The sequence below is a fragment of the Anomaloglossus baeobatrachus genome, chromosome 5 (assembly GCF_048569485.1).
Source record: "Anomaloglossus baeobatrachus isolate aAnoBae1 chromosome 5, aAnoBae1.hap1, whole genome shotgun sequence".
NCBI lineage: Eukaryota > Metazoa > Chordata > Amphibia > Anura > Aromobatidae > Anomaloglossus > Anomaloglossus baeobatrachus.
The window spans coordinates 168,461,762-168,476,407 of NC_134357.1; the positions used below are offsets into that span (position 1 = coordinate 168,461,762).

Here is a 14,646-nt window from a genome sequence, read left to right on the forward strand (position 1 = left end):
GCATGGGAGAAGGGGTGTAGAGCGGGCGGCACAATGCAGGAAACGATGAAGCTGCTGTGGGACTAAACCCGCCCACAAAGTCTGTGCTGAGCATGCAGGGAAAGAGCTCATTGGTTCGCGCTAGCAGCGCCTGTGAAGCCTTAAAGGGCCGGCGCCCGATAAGATCACAGCAGTGGCCGGAGCACTGCCACCCCCGGGAATCTGCCCGGGGGCCGCACAAAAGGTCTTGGCGGGCCGCATGCGGCCCGCGGGCCGGAGGTTCCCCACCCCTGCTCTAACTGGTCATCCTCTAAGCCCTCAGCCTCGTCCACTAACTCAGCCAAGGATCGAAAACCCAGCTGGCGCGCGAAGCCGCGTCCTCAAAAGAACGGAGGAGCCGCTGCCACTAAGGCAGCCTCCTCTTGACTATCTGGCCGAGCCAGCAACGTCCTTGGTCGGTGGCAGGCTCTCCCACTTTGGCGACGTGTGGTTTCAACACGTCTCCGATCAGTGGGTGCGGGATATCATCTCCCACGGCTACAGGATAGAATTTTCTTCCAGCCCGCCAAACAGATTTTTTCTGTCCACTCCCCCCTGCTCCAAGGCCGCCGCCTTCTCTCAGGCCGTGGCATCCTTGCAGGCCAACGGAGTAATTGTTCCGGTTCCCGCCCGGGAACGGTTCAGAGGTTTCTACTCAAACCTCTTCCTAGTCCCCAAGAAGGACGGTTCCTTCCGGCCCATCCTGGATCTCAAGCTTCTCAACAGGCATGTTCAGGTGCGGCACTTTCGCATGGAATCTCTGCGATCGGTCATTGCCTCAATGACCCAAGGAGATTTTCTAGCATCCATCGACATCAGAGATGCCAATGCATGTGCCAATTGCAGTTTCACACCAGCGTTGGCTACGATTTGCAATCGGAGAGGAACATTTCCAATTCGTGGCTCTCCCCTTCGGGTTAGCCACGGCCCCTCGTGTATTCACCAAGGTCATGGCAGCAGTGGTTGCGGTTCTGCACCTCCAGGGGTTGGCAGTGATTCCTTACCTGGACGACCTTCTAGTCAAGGCTTCGTCCAGTGCAGACTGTCAGCGGAGTGTCTCGCTCACTCTCGCCACGCTTGTTCAATTCGGGTGGCTTGTCAATCTGCCCAAGTCCGCTCTGACCCCGACCCAGAAACTTACGTACCTAGGGATGCAATTCGAGACTCTGCCGGCACTTGTGAAGCTGCCCTTAGTCAAACAGCAGTCCCTTCATCTGGCGGTGCGTTCTCTATTGAAGCCCCGCCGTCATTCCATCAGGCACCTCATGCAGGTGCTGGGTCATGACGTCCCTTGTCCCAGTTCCATCTGCGCCTCTGCAGCTGACTCGCTGGGCTCTCAGCTGGTGGCGTCAAGAAGGGTGTCACTCCCCTTCGCTCAGTGCCCTGTTCCTGACTGGCTTCTCTCTGCAAGCTGGACAGGCTCTCCTCGGTCTCTCCGTTGCACAGCTTGCCTCTGTTCCTGTCCGGCATCTCGTCGCTGGCACAGCTGAGCAGGTCGCTCTGACAGGCTCGTGCTGGCTCGATCCGCCTCGTCCTCGGTCACTCTTCAGTTGGGACGCCTCCTTCCTGTCTCCGTCCTGGGTGATCCTCACCACGGACGCCAGTCTCTCCAGCTGGAGAGCAGTATTTCTCCACCACCGAGCACAGGGCACTTGGACTCCGTCCGAATCAGCCCTCTCGATCAATGTGCTGGAAATCAGAGCTGTGCTCCTAGCTCTCGTAGCCTTTCACCATCTGTTGGCGGGCAAGCACATTCGAGTCCAGTCGGACAACGCGACAGCAGTTGCCTACATCTATCACCAGGGCGGGACTCGCAGCCGCCTGGCGATGTTGGAGGTTCAACGAATCCTTCAGTGGACAGAGGACTCCAAGTCCACCATTTCCGCAGTCCACATTCCAGGCGTAGAAAACTGGGAAGCAGATTATCTCAGCCGTCAAACCGTGGACAGCGGCGAGTGGTCCCTGCATCCGGCAGTGTTCCGGTCAATCTGCCGCAAGTGGGGCACTCCGGAAGTGGATCTAATGGCATCCCGGCACAACAACAAGGTCCCGGTTTACGTGGCTCACTCCCACGATCCTCAGGCCTTGGCAGCGGACGCGCTGGTTCAGGATTGGTCCCAGTTCCGTCTGGCCTACGTGTTTCCCCCTCTAGCTCTCTTGCCCAGAGTCCTGCGCAAGATCAGAATGGAGGTCCGTCGGGTCATCCTCATTGCTCCAGACTGGCCCAGGCGAGCTTGGTACCCAGACCTGCTCCGTCTGTCCGGAGAGGTGCCGTGGCATCTCCCGGACCGCCCAGACCTTCTCTCTCAAGGTCCGTTTTTCCGCCAGAATTCTGCGGCTCTCAGATTGACGGCGTGGCTCTTGAGTCCTGGATCCTGACGGCTTCAGGCATTCCTTCTGAGGTCATCTCCACTATGACTCAGGCTCGGAAGTCTTCCTCGGCCAGGATTTACCACAGGACTTGGAGAATTTTCCTGTCCTGGTGTCGCTCTTCCGGCCATGCTCCTTGGCCGTTTTCCTTGCCGACCATCCTGTCCTTTCTACAGTCCGGTCTGCAGCTAGGACTATCCCTCAATTCCCTCAAGGGACAGGTCTCGGCTCTGTCAGTGTTGTTCCAGCGGTGTATCGCCCGACTGGCTCAGGTGCGCACCTTCATGCAGGGCGCATCTCACATCATTCCTCCTTACCGGCGACCTTTGGATCCCTGGGACCTTAATCTGGTCCTCACGGCCTTACAGAAACCCCCCTTTGAGCCTCTTAGGGAGGTTTCTTTGTTTCGACTTTCACAGAAAGTGGTCTTTCTGGTGGCCATAACTTCTCTCAGGAGAGTCTCTGATTTGGCTGCGCTCTCTTCGAAATCACCCTTTTTGGTTTTTCACCAAGACAAGGTGGTTCTCCGTCCAACTCCGGACTTTCTCCCTAAGGTGGTGTCTCCTTTCCACCTTAACCAGGACATTTCATTGCCTTCCCTTTGTCCGGCCCCTGTGCATCGCTTTGAGAAAGCGTTGCATACTTTAGATCTGGTGCGAGCGCTCCAGATCTATGTGTCACGCACCGCCGCTCTCAGGCGGTGCACCTCTCTTTTTGTGCTAACCACAGGTCAGCGCAAGGGTCTCTCTGCTTCTAAACCGACTCTGGCTCGTTGGATTAGGTCGGCCATATCCGATGCCTACCAATGTTCTCAGGTGCCTCCCCCGCCGGGGATTAAGGCGCACTCGACCAGAGCTGTCGGTGCCTCTTGGGCTTTCAGGCACCAGGCTACGGCTCAGCAGGTTTGTCAGGCTGCCACTTGGTCTAGTCTGCACACCTTTTCGAAGCACTACCAAGTGCATGCTCATGCTTCGGCAGATGCGATCTTGGGCAGACGCATCCTTCAGGCGGCTGTCGCCCATTTGTGAAGTTAGGTTTTGCCTACTTCTCAGTTTCTGTTTATTTCCCACCCATGGACTGCTTTGAGACGTCCCATGGTCTGGGTCTCCCATAAGGAACGATGAAGAAAAAGAGAATTTTGTTTACTTACCGTAAATTCTTTTTCTTATAGTTCCGACATGGGAGACCCAGCACCCTCCCTGTTGCCTGTTGGCAGTTCTTGTTCCGTGTGTTTTCACCGGCTGTTGTTGTAGACAGAGGTTCCGGTTATTCCGTGTTTTACTCTATCTCTACTTATGGGTGGATGTCCTCCTTCAGCTTCTGCTCTAAACTGGTTGGATTTGTCATCCAGGGGGTGTATATGCCCGGAGCGAGGAGCTACACTTTTGGTGTAGTACTTTGTGTGTCCTCCGGAGGCAGAAGCTATACACCCATGGTCTGGGTCTCCCATGTCGGAACTATAAGATAAAGAATTTATGGTAAGTAAACAAAATTCTCTTTTTTGCATCTGTGAACAAAGCGCTGATGTGTCAAAAAGCTCCAATTATATGTCATCTCATCTGGACAAAACCCTTTCTTCCGAAACTTTGTAGCTTGTCAATTTGCATCTTGGCAATTTCCAGTCTCACTTTTTTATGATTTGCTTTCAACAATAGCTTCCTTCTTGGTAGTCTTCCATGAAATCCCATTTGGCCAAAACAGCAACCAGCAACAGATGGTGTGATTTGACACTGATGTTACTTGGCCTTGTAGTTCATCTCTAATCTCTTTGGAAGCTGTTCTGGACTCTCTGGTTACTATTCATATTCTCCATTTTTTTCAATTTGACATCAATTTTTGCAGCTATATCCAGGGAGGATGACTACATATATACGGTGTGTGTGTGTGTGTATATATATATATATATATATATATATATATATATATATATATATATATATATATATATATATATATATATATATATATATATATATATATATATATATATATATATATATATATATATATGTGTGTGTGTGTATGTATGTATGTATGTATGTATGTATGTACGTGTGTGTATATATATGTGTATATATATATATATATATATATATATATATATATTTATACACATATATATTATACACACACTGATATATAATATGATCATGAACATCAAGCTGTATGGAGATGGTCTTTTATCCTTTACATTTAACATGTTTGTCTATAATTTTCTTAGTAATCTCCTGAAACAACTCTCCCCTTAGGCTACATTACATGCGCATGCTGTAGTTTTTTTTCTGCACACAAACTGCAACCAAAACTGCACCTTGTCACAGAGAGCCTGGAAATGTCAAAAAAACGCTTGTAATGTAGGTGCGTTTTTTTGGTGCTTTTTTTTAGTTCATTTTTGGTGACAAAAAAGCATCAAAAATGCACCAATTTGATGCATTTTTCCTTGCATTTTCATGACAAATGTTGCCAAAAACGCAAGAAAGAATGAACATGCTGCTGCTTTTTTGTCATAAACTTAAAAAAAAAAAAAAACGCTGACAAACTGCAATGTACGCATAGCAAATCTGACTTCTCATAGACTTTGCTGGGAAGTCAAATGTCAGAAAGTTCTGACAACAAAACTGCACCAAAAAACGCGACAAAAAAACGCAGCGTGCGCATGTCACTTGTAGCCTTAGCTTACTTTGGTCTGTGTTCAGTGTACACACGATGATGCCAAACAGCACAGTGACTACTTTTCTAACTTTAAATAGGCAGACTGTCTCATTTCAAGTTTGTAGATACCTTCAATGCTGATTACAGCACACCTTAGTTTAACATGATTCTATAGTCAAATTATTTTCCATCTTTTCTAAGCTACCATCATTTTTCATTAGTTGATTATTTTTGTCAGCTTCAATTTATTTTAGCAACCATTGTGACTTTTCTTAGTTTATCAGAAGGGTTTCCAACAATTCCTTGTCTGTCCTTGTCTGTATTTATACTGTGTATCTGGTGTTTTAGAGCTGACACCAAGAAGCCTGTTGTACTTACGGAATGTTTTTTTTTCAGGATTAGTTATTCAGAATGTCTCAAAAGCTTTTGTGTTTCCATCGCCTTCCTTGTATTATTTCTCAGGGCTATGAACTGTCTCGCTCTCCAAAGTCTGTGTGAGTGATTGATGGCTGTGTTTTTGAGTGTAAGGTATTGCATCTGTCATAAAGAGGTGGATGATCTGTAGCGGCTGAATAGTATTGTGCATAATAAAGCTCTGGATTAATGAACTCCAGCTGCTTACAACGCTTCAAGAAGCTTTGTTGTTTTTCATTTTACCCACTTCATTCTTATTTATTTTTATTTTAAGGAGCTGATTTATGATTTTTTTTTTTGTACATTGCTGTCGTACAGATCTAGAATCTGACATTTTAATTGAATTCCATGAAAAAGGTCAATTATAGCTTTTCCTTTGTTGCACGCATTTTTACTTTGTGCCCCAGAAGATGTTGTAGAACAGGTGCTAACACTTTTTGAAACACCCTAGATTTTCTGTATAGTTCTTTGCATCTAAAACCTTCTAAATGTTAAGATGTTTTGATTTCTTCATTTCACTTGACGTGGAATAAGGACCTCGTCATCTTCGCTTATCTTCATTACATTAAGTACAGCAGCTGTGAGCGACGTCGTCCACATATTGATCATTGTGTGCCGGGTTTTAAGAAGACAGTAACTCATAGTGTATTTAACCTGTCAAGTTAGTTTCCATTAAGCGGTGACCTTATGCTGTTTTTTTTTTTTCTTTTCATATCCATGCCAGTAATTTATTAATCTAGAAAGCCCGAGTCTGTACTTCTGGAATTCCTCCATGCCCTTCATCCTCTCTGTATCACTTTATGTTGCAATACACATTAGTATTCTAAGCAGGAGCTGTCCGGGGTCAGGCATTTTCTTCAGTATCTTCTACCACCAATATATCAGTGTGCTAAGTCTGTGCAGTCAGATGGAGAACATCCACGGAGACAGATGTTTAGCATCTTCCAATTCTCCAGAAATTTACTTTGAAATTAAACATTTGACAGATTTTTGTCAGAAAAAACTCCTACTGTGATGTCTCGCGTGATGTGTTTTTGTGCATTGTTTTCTTCCGTTCCAATGTCATGTTCATATCTGTTTTTTCTTATGTTTATAACCACCTATAACAAGCATGTCTGTTATGAGCATGTTTCCTGCTCTATTCGGATCAATACCCCAGATTTGCATGGCTTATTCTAGATCTCTTTAGATATCTTTCTTCCAATTCATGCTACTTTTTGTATCTTTTACTTCTTTAAATCTTGTCTTTATTTAAAAAAACATTTTAGGTTTTTATGGCTTGCACGAGGGAGATCTAGATAAGGTTTTCCGCCTTCCAACAACCACCTACATTGGAGGGAGTGAAACATCCCTATCCTTGAGAGAAATTATAAAACGACTGGAGGTAAGTTATTTTACGTCCCAATCTCCACTTTATCCGTGTTACAGTAATTTAATCAATTTCTTTTCTATTAATATGTGTACATTTATAAAGTTGCCTATTAACCAACTTGTGACCGATAGTTATGACTTTCTTGCTATGCCTGGGATTGTGTCTTTCAGCATTCATATTGCCAGCACATCGGGTTGGAGTTTATGTTCATCAATGATGTAGAACAGTGCCAGTGGATCAGACAAAAGTTTGAGACCCCAGGCATCATGAAATTTACAAATGATGAAAAAAGAACACTTTTAGCAAGACTAGTGCGCTCAACAAGGTATTGGTTGCATACTTTGTCTATCCATATTTTTCATTAGGTGTTGGCCTTTAGAAGAACTGGATTTCCTGTAACTATAGACTACCCTGGGAGGAATCTGTCTGCTGAATAAGGTGTTGGTCTGTACATTATGTAGGCATGTACAGTGTATTAATATTTTACTGACAGTGCTATGGGAATTGGAGGTGAACACCCAGGTAGGGACAAGAAGAAGACTTCAGTGCGGCGAAGAAAAATCACCGCCATGTCCTAAAGTGTCCAAGCCTATAATATGGATAATATCGTGCATGGGAGCAAATGGGATGAATAGGGTTTTAAAGCTGCTTCCTTTGTCACCCTGAAGTGTCTCTATGCATTGCTATTTTTAATATGTAGACTATTCCGACTGTTTCACCCTATTTTCTTTAGGTTTGAAGACTTTCTAGCTCGCAAGTGGTCATCAGAGAAGAGGTTTGGCTTGGAAGGCTGCGAAGTGATGATCCCAGCATTGAAAGCCATCATTGATAAGTCCAGTGACATGGGACTGGAGTACGTCATCCTGGGAATGCCTCATAGGTATGGAAATGACTGTATGAAACCTAAAAATATCTGAAATTTATTGGAGATTTACCATAGCGGGTATTACTCAGATTATAATTATTATTGTTTTGCCTAGAAATTAAGGGGTTGTCCAGTTTAGGAAAAAATCCCACTTTTTATACACACTGTTGAGGAGTTCTCAATTAAGGAGTCCTCTATTTTGATCACCTCTTGGCCAGAGTGTAGATTGGGTTCTCTTCTTCTGGAAGCCCTCTCCTGCATTATGCCATTTAAATGGAGCTGTCCAGCAGTTCCCTGCAATGCGGGTGGGTGACCAGAAGAGAGACTGATGCAGCGGGTAACTCTGGGCTTCATCCTCTTCTTTCTCAGGATCAAAATGTGACGGCATATTTTGGTGAGATGCCATAACTTTATAAAATGGGGTAAAAAAATAAAAACCTTTTAAATGTTTTCTATTAAGTACTAAAAACCTCTAGGACTTTCCCTAGTACCAGTAATCAAAATAGGGGACAAATGTGGGGGTACATAAGCCGATAAACCAAGGGTGCAGAGTTCCCTGTGCACCTGAATACATGACCACGGTAAGGAGGAATATGACCTCCGCTCTGTGGCGTATGGACAATGCTGCTCCTTATGAAGTCTCTGGGCTGACTGAGGGAGTGGAACGCAGAGGTCATTTAACGAGGAACAAGGGCTTGAGATTTCATTTGTAGTGATCAGTGGGGATCGCAGGGATCATACATTTATTCATCATTTCCTTCTCTATTGATTCTGTGATTTGTTTTCTCCCACAGAGGCAGACTAAATGTCTTGGCAAACGTAATCCGGAAAGATTTAGAACAGATCTTTTGCCAGTTTGACCCTAAGCTGGAGGCTTCAGATGAGGTAATGGTCGGATTTTTTTTTTTTCTTTCTATATTTTTAATGATAAATATTTGATGTGCATTTTATGTGTGTATTTTTAATGATATGTTATAAATTTTGTAGCATTTACAAAAGTGTTCTTTTCCTAGGGTTCTGGGGATGTAAAATATCATTTGGGTATGTACCACGAGCGTATTAACCGAGCCACAAACAAGAAAATTACCTTATCTTTGGTTGCAAATCCTTCTCATCTCGAGGCAGCAGATCCTGTTGTACAGGGAAAGACCAAAGCAGAGCAGTTCTATAGGGGTGACAACGAAGGTAAAAAGGTGAGTTCTCGGGTATAGAAGTTAACCAAAGTGTATGTGTAAATATGGCTTGGGAAAGGCTCACAAAGATCCAAAGATCCAAAAAGTCACACATACATGAGTGAATAATATCACAGTTTTTTCACTATGTCCTGTCTGTAGTGCTGACGTTTTGTGACATAATACTATCACACACATACATATTAATTTATGATATAATTTTTTTTACTTTTTTTTAGGTAATGTCTATCCTCGTTCATGGGGATGCAGCATTTGCAGGACAGGGTGTCGTGTATGAAACCTTCCACCTTAGTGATCTTCCTTCTTACACCACTAATGGAACCATTCATGTAGTAGTGAATAACCAGGTAATGTTTCTTAGTATCCACCCTGTATACAACTTCTAAATATGAAATATATATTCCATTTACATTTTGTGACTGTGACCATTCTAGATTGGATTCACCACTGACCCTCGGATGGCTCGCTCTTCTCCATACCCTACTGATGTGGCTCGGGTTGTTAATGCTCCCATATTCCATGTGAATGCAGATGATCCTGAAGCTGTAATGTATGTGTGCAGTGTAGCAGCAGAGTGGAGGAACACCTTTAATAAAGATGTAGTGGTGGATTTGGTAAGTTTTTTTGCTGATGTCTTTATAATAATCACCGTTGCTAACTTCTTCCAATGGATTTATCAGCAGTGTGCTACATACCTCTCATTCTAACCTTATATCTGACCCCTATTCTTTATAGGTATGCTACCGTCGTAGCGGACACAATGAAATGGATGAGCCCATGTTCACTCAACCGCTCATGTACAAGCAGATCCACAAGCAGGTTCCAGTTTTGAAGAAATATGCTGACAGGTTGATTTCTGAGGGCATCGTTTCTCTTCAGGAGTTTGAGGTGCAGGACACTATATTGTAGTGTAAAGAAAATACCCAACTATAAGCAATTAATATCCGTATTCACTCTCCTTTAGGCTTATCCACCCTTACTCTTTTCTTCCCTGTTTAAAAGCTGAGGGCAACAACTGAACACAGAGTGGTGCACAGAGCTTTCCTGGAATCACATCCACTTTTCTCTAGCGATTTGCTGGACCACAATGATTAAACCCACAACAATTCGAAGTTGTCAATCCTCCGAATGTAGAGAGCCAATATATTAAAGGAGTTCTCCAAGAGTGTGCTAACATAGTCCCGGTCATGTAATTGTAACTGTAGCCCGTCCTACTCGCATGTCGGAACAGACTACAGTCTGAAGAAACACTTCCTAGACCTGACTCAACTGACAGAGGAGCAGCATCAGAAGCGCACATTCTTCAGGGAGCAGCCAGCAAAGGGAAATATCAAAGTATCAATGAGTAATTTATATTAAATAGCACAGTACTACATTTCCCTAGTATGGTAGTATATAACAGGCTTAATGATCAACAAAACTCTCAAAACACACAAGTAATCATCAGCCAAATGATGATAAAATATAATTTTAGTAATGTATTAAAAAAAATAGTAAACAAAAACAATGAGTACACTGGGGGAAAAAAAGCGTCTCAACCAGCGACAGGGGGCCAAATATTATTGAATATACTGGTGGTCCCTAAAAATATGTTGTAAGCATATATAATCATGCACTGTAAAGGTTTGTGAATGCGGAGGTATGCTTCAAACAGGTTTTTTCCTTTTTTTTTTTTTTTTCTTTTTTTACATGATTACAAAGTAGCATTGACCATACAAATGTATAAAACTAAGCTTGTTACAGAATGTAATGGGGAAACAAGCATTTGATCTCATTAAGTATTATCTAGTTCCCTTGCAACTAATTTAATTAATCTTTTTTTTTTGTTCATTTTGGAAATGAATTGGCCATTGATCTTTCATGCTATATTTAACTACAAAGATCTTTGTCAGACAAGTAGTTGTGTGTAATGGTTGATGGTACATTTACAGTTACGTCAGCTGGCGGTGAAGTCACATGCAGGAGGCAGATTTATAGGCTGCTCTATAAATCTAGTGAGCGTGGCCATCAGTTATGGTACATAAAGCTGTAATCATCCATTATGAGGTTTCAAAGGTTATATGATATGATACGAAACTCGCCTAATATATTTTTACCAGAGCCCAGGATGGAGAAATAAGAGGCACGTGTGACTAAAATGGTGTACCCTAATACATACCGCCTAGCCTGTGTTTGATGGTAGAAATCAGTGATGCAGTCTAAATCTCATTATGTTGTGCCCAGTAATGCCTGCATGTCTAAAATTAGATGGAGAGGAAATCCCATCTTAGTGAGGACATACTAATAGCATAAGCCGTCATATCACTAGGATCTAGGGATCTCACGTCAAAGACCCCAACATCCCTGAGGAGGAGCCACAAAGCTGTGTTTCCCACCACAAACCAGTTGTCTCCATTCAATAGCAAACAACTGTAGAAAAAGACATGAATTGCACATCTCAAAATCACACATTGATCTAAAGTCACTAGGCAAAAATGAAATACCTGAACATGAGTTTGTTGGTTTAACATTTTGATCAGACTGTGTGAAGCCCACTGCCACGTCACGGCGACCCTCTGAGTGAGTCACAGCAGCAATGCACCAGCAGGGCAGGTGACCTGGTGCCTCACAACACCATGCTGCAAGGCCCCGCCACCCCACTGGCACAAAACCACCACAACAGCGGCCACCACACAGCACCAGCACTCTGTGGAAGGAGCTGTACGCTCCCCTTCCTCAAGCTCTGTGTGTGAACTGAGAGCAGAAAAGGCAGAACCCCTCTTTGCAGTCTTGTGCTAATTAAAAACGCATGTGCCAAATGGGAGGAGTGCTGATTCAAAAACAATATTCAATAGCGCCTCTGTGCATTTGGTGACTCCGATCACCCCTATACAGAGGGAAAAACTCCGAAGACCTGCAGCCCCTTCTTCCTGTGGAGTAGTGGGGGTCCCAGAGGTCAGACTCTGGCTGATCATGAAGTGATGTCTTACGCTAACGATATGCTATCAATCACTTTTATGGCCTTTCTTCCCAGTTTCTAAGAGGAAGAACATTCATTCATAATCTCTCAGCTAACTGCACATGGGAGCAGATGTGATGACCATGTGGCCATTTCCTAATTGACTGCTTCCCATACTTCTACCATAACGCCTCCTGTAGACATCCTATTTAGTGGTGGTAGTGCTTGTAGAGCTGTAAATTGCTGACTGTACCATGCTTGATTATCACGTGGACCGTACGCTTTAATCTGGTCAAAGTCCATTTTTCAGTTCATTTTGTGTTTCTTTACCAGTCTGAATATGTGTGAATGGTTTGAATAGCTATCCTTGTCATCTGGTGTCATTGTATAGATATTGTGTATGGAGTCTTGAATATCTAACAAAGTATATTTGTATACTCTTTTAAAATACGTTTATGTCCCAGGAGGAGATTGCCAAGTATGACAAGATCTGCGAAGAGTCGTATACACAGTCCAAAGACAAGAAAATACTTAACATAAAACATTGGTTGGACTCTCCATGGCCTGGTAGGAGAAATTTTCCAATCTGAATATTGGCATAAGCAATAATTGACTTAACACAGTGCTGAACATTCGCTGTGTTACTTACAGGTTTTTTCACTTTGGAGGGTGAACCTAAAAGTATGACCTGTCCCCCCACTGGGATTCCTGAGGATATGCTTTCTCATATTGGAAACGTAGCCAGCTCTGTGCCAGTAGACAACTTTAAGATCCATGCAGGTAAGCTGGCATCAAGAAATGCACTTTATATGTCTTATCGACATTCACTTTGTTTGTGTAAGAGTCTATAATATAGCATTGGAGCAGCATTGCTGTTCTTTGGAATTCAATATATCCACGTGAATTGTAATTGCACAATGAAATTTAACTATACAGGCCTGTGATTATTCAATGGGGTGTAAGTTCCCCAGGCTAGTCAGCCTTCTTTCTATGTTATCATGCCCTGTGAGTCTGATAGCATGATTTCCAGGAGTCGGAAAAGAAAAATTATCCAGCTTACTTCTTGATGAGAAAACCAGGTGTGTGATTATTCCACTTGTAGTTCAACGAGAGATCAGTACAAGATGCAGCTGCACATGGCTAAGGAGGAATTTTGAAAAAAAAAATCAAGCAAACTTGGTGGAAAAAGATTAAAAACTAACATTTTATTAAAAAATTTTTTAAAATTGCATACACTAGGTATCAGTTTTGTCGAAAAGTAGTGTGAAAAAAAGGTATATAAAGGTGTAGATGAGATGCGTTTCGTCAAGCACCTTCTTCTTAGTTATATAGCCTGCCGAAACGCGTCTCATATAGACCTTTTATATACCTCTTTTTCACACTACTTGACAAAACTGATACCTTGTGTATGCAATTTTAAACATTTTTTTGCAATAAAATGTTAGTTTTTAATTTTTTCCACCAAGTTTGGTGGATTATTTATTTTTCGAAATTTCTCCATTTTCAGGAGTTGGCGTAATTACAGCTCCTGAAATTCTTGGGCATGCACGCAGCTCATGTTGGCAGCGTAAGGCTGCTTTCACACATCAGTTTTTTTGCATCGGGCACAATCCAGCTCAAAAATCTATGCAACGGATGCGGCGAAGAAAACGGATCCGTTGCATACGGTTTTCCATGCGGTCCGTCCATTTTTTGACGGATCCGGTTTGATACTGAGCATGCGCAGTTCAAAAAACCACATCTGGCCGCCGGATGCGTTTTTTTGCCACAGGACACCGCATCCGGCGTCCATAGGCTTGCATTGTAAATCGCGCCGGATCCAGCGCGATGCATTTTTTCGCCATAGACAAAAAACGCTGCAAGCAACGTTCCATCCGGCCGCCGCATTGGCTAAATATGCCACATCCGGCAAAAAAACTGACGCAACGCAAGGCCATGCGGCACAATCCGGCGCTAATGCAAGTCTATGAGGAAAAAACGTATCCGGCGGCAAAAAAAAACCGGATGCGTTTTTTCTGCAAAGCGCCGGATTGTGTCTGATTGCAAAAAACTGATGTGTGAAAGCAGCCTAAGCATGCCTCAAAATGCAGGTGTTTGCTTCCTGGGTGCACTGCGCCTGATCGGAAAAACAGCTTCTGCACTTTTGGATCATGCCAGTTTTATTAATTGTCCAGTTTTTCATTCAACCACCTGATCCTCTTTTCTTGCGTTGTCCTTTATTTTTATTTTTTTATTTGACACTGTATGTATCCTTTGATATATGACACTTGATGTATCATTGTATCTAGACGATTTATTTTTCTTTCTTGACTTGTACTTTCTCTGTCTTTCATATATCTGTGCCTCTAGTACCTCATAGCCAGGTAATCTATTCTGCAAAGGCAAAGCTTGCAATAAGAAAACATCCTGAACATATAGTTTTTACTCCAAATATAATAAGTCTGTATTTAACAATCCCAGCCCACGCTGTGGTCAGTAGTACCTGAGCAGTCTCCGTTGTCCATTACTCGAGGGTGACTTTCTTGCTCGTCTTTTCATTAATAATAACAATATGGCTCTGCTCCGTTTGTCTCGTTTTACACAGCAAAGCTAACAAATGACCTTCAGACTGTTAGTATCAGCTTATGGTTTGCGTGTCAATGGCTAGTGTCAAAACTTAGTATTTCAAAAGGTTTTAAAATATGTACAATTATGTTACAATTTGAACAGTTTTTATTGGAATGTGCACATTATGGATTTGTTGACCTTAGTGTTGAAACACATTATATGGACACAAGGAGTAAATAAACAAGTATATAACAAACCAGAATGAGTGTTTTAAACC

At 43.1% G+C, this 14,646-nt stretch overlaps 1 protein-coding gene across 1 annotated transcript in view; it reads left to right on the top strand.

Moving 5' to 3' along the window:
• Nucleotides 1–14,646, top strand: part of OGDHL (oxoglutarate dehydrogenase L) — a 148,945-nt gene that overhangs the window by 68,045 nt on the left and 66,254 nt on the right. The window contains exons 5-14 of the mRNA XM_075349014.1: nucleotides 6,723–6,838; nucleotides 6,997–7,151; nucleotides 7,560–7,706; nucleotides 8,486–8,576; nucleotides 8,705–8,884; nucleotides 9,103–9,231; nucleotides 9,319–9,498; nucleotides 9,620–9,772; nucleotides 12,287–12,389; nucleotides 12,474–12,602. Of these exons, the coding sequence (XP_075205129.1) occupies nucleotides 6,723–6,838; nucleotides 6,997–7,151; nucleotides 7,560–7,706; nucleotides 8,486–8,576; nucleotides 8,705–8,884; nucleotides 9,103–9,231; nucleotides 9,319–9,498; nucleotides 9,620–9,772; nucleotides 12,287–12,389; nucleotides 12,474–12,602 (1,383 nt within the window). The remainder of the gene's footprint in view (nucleotides 1–6,722; nucleotides 6,839–6,996; nucleotides 7,152–7,559; nucleotides 7,707–8,485; nucleotides 8,577–8,704; nucleotides 8,885–9,102; nucleotides 9,232–9,318; nucleotides 9,499–9,619; nucleotides 9,773–12,286; nucleotides 12,390–12,473; nucleotides 12,603–14,646) is intronic.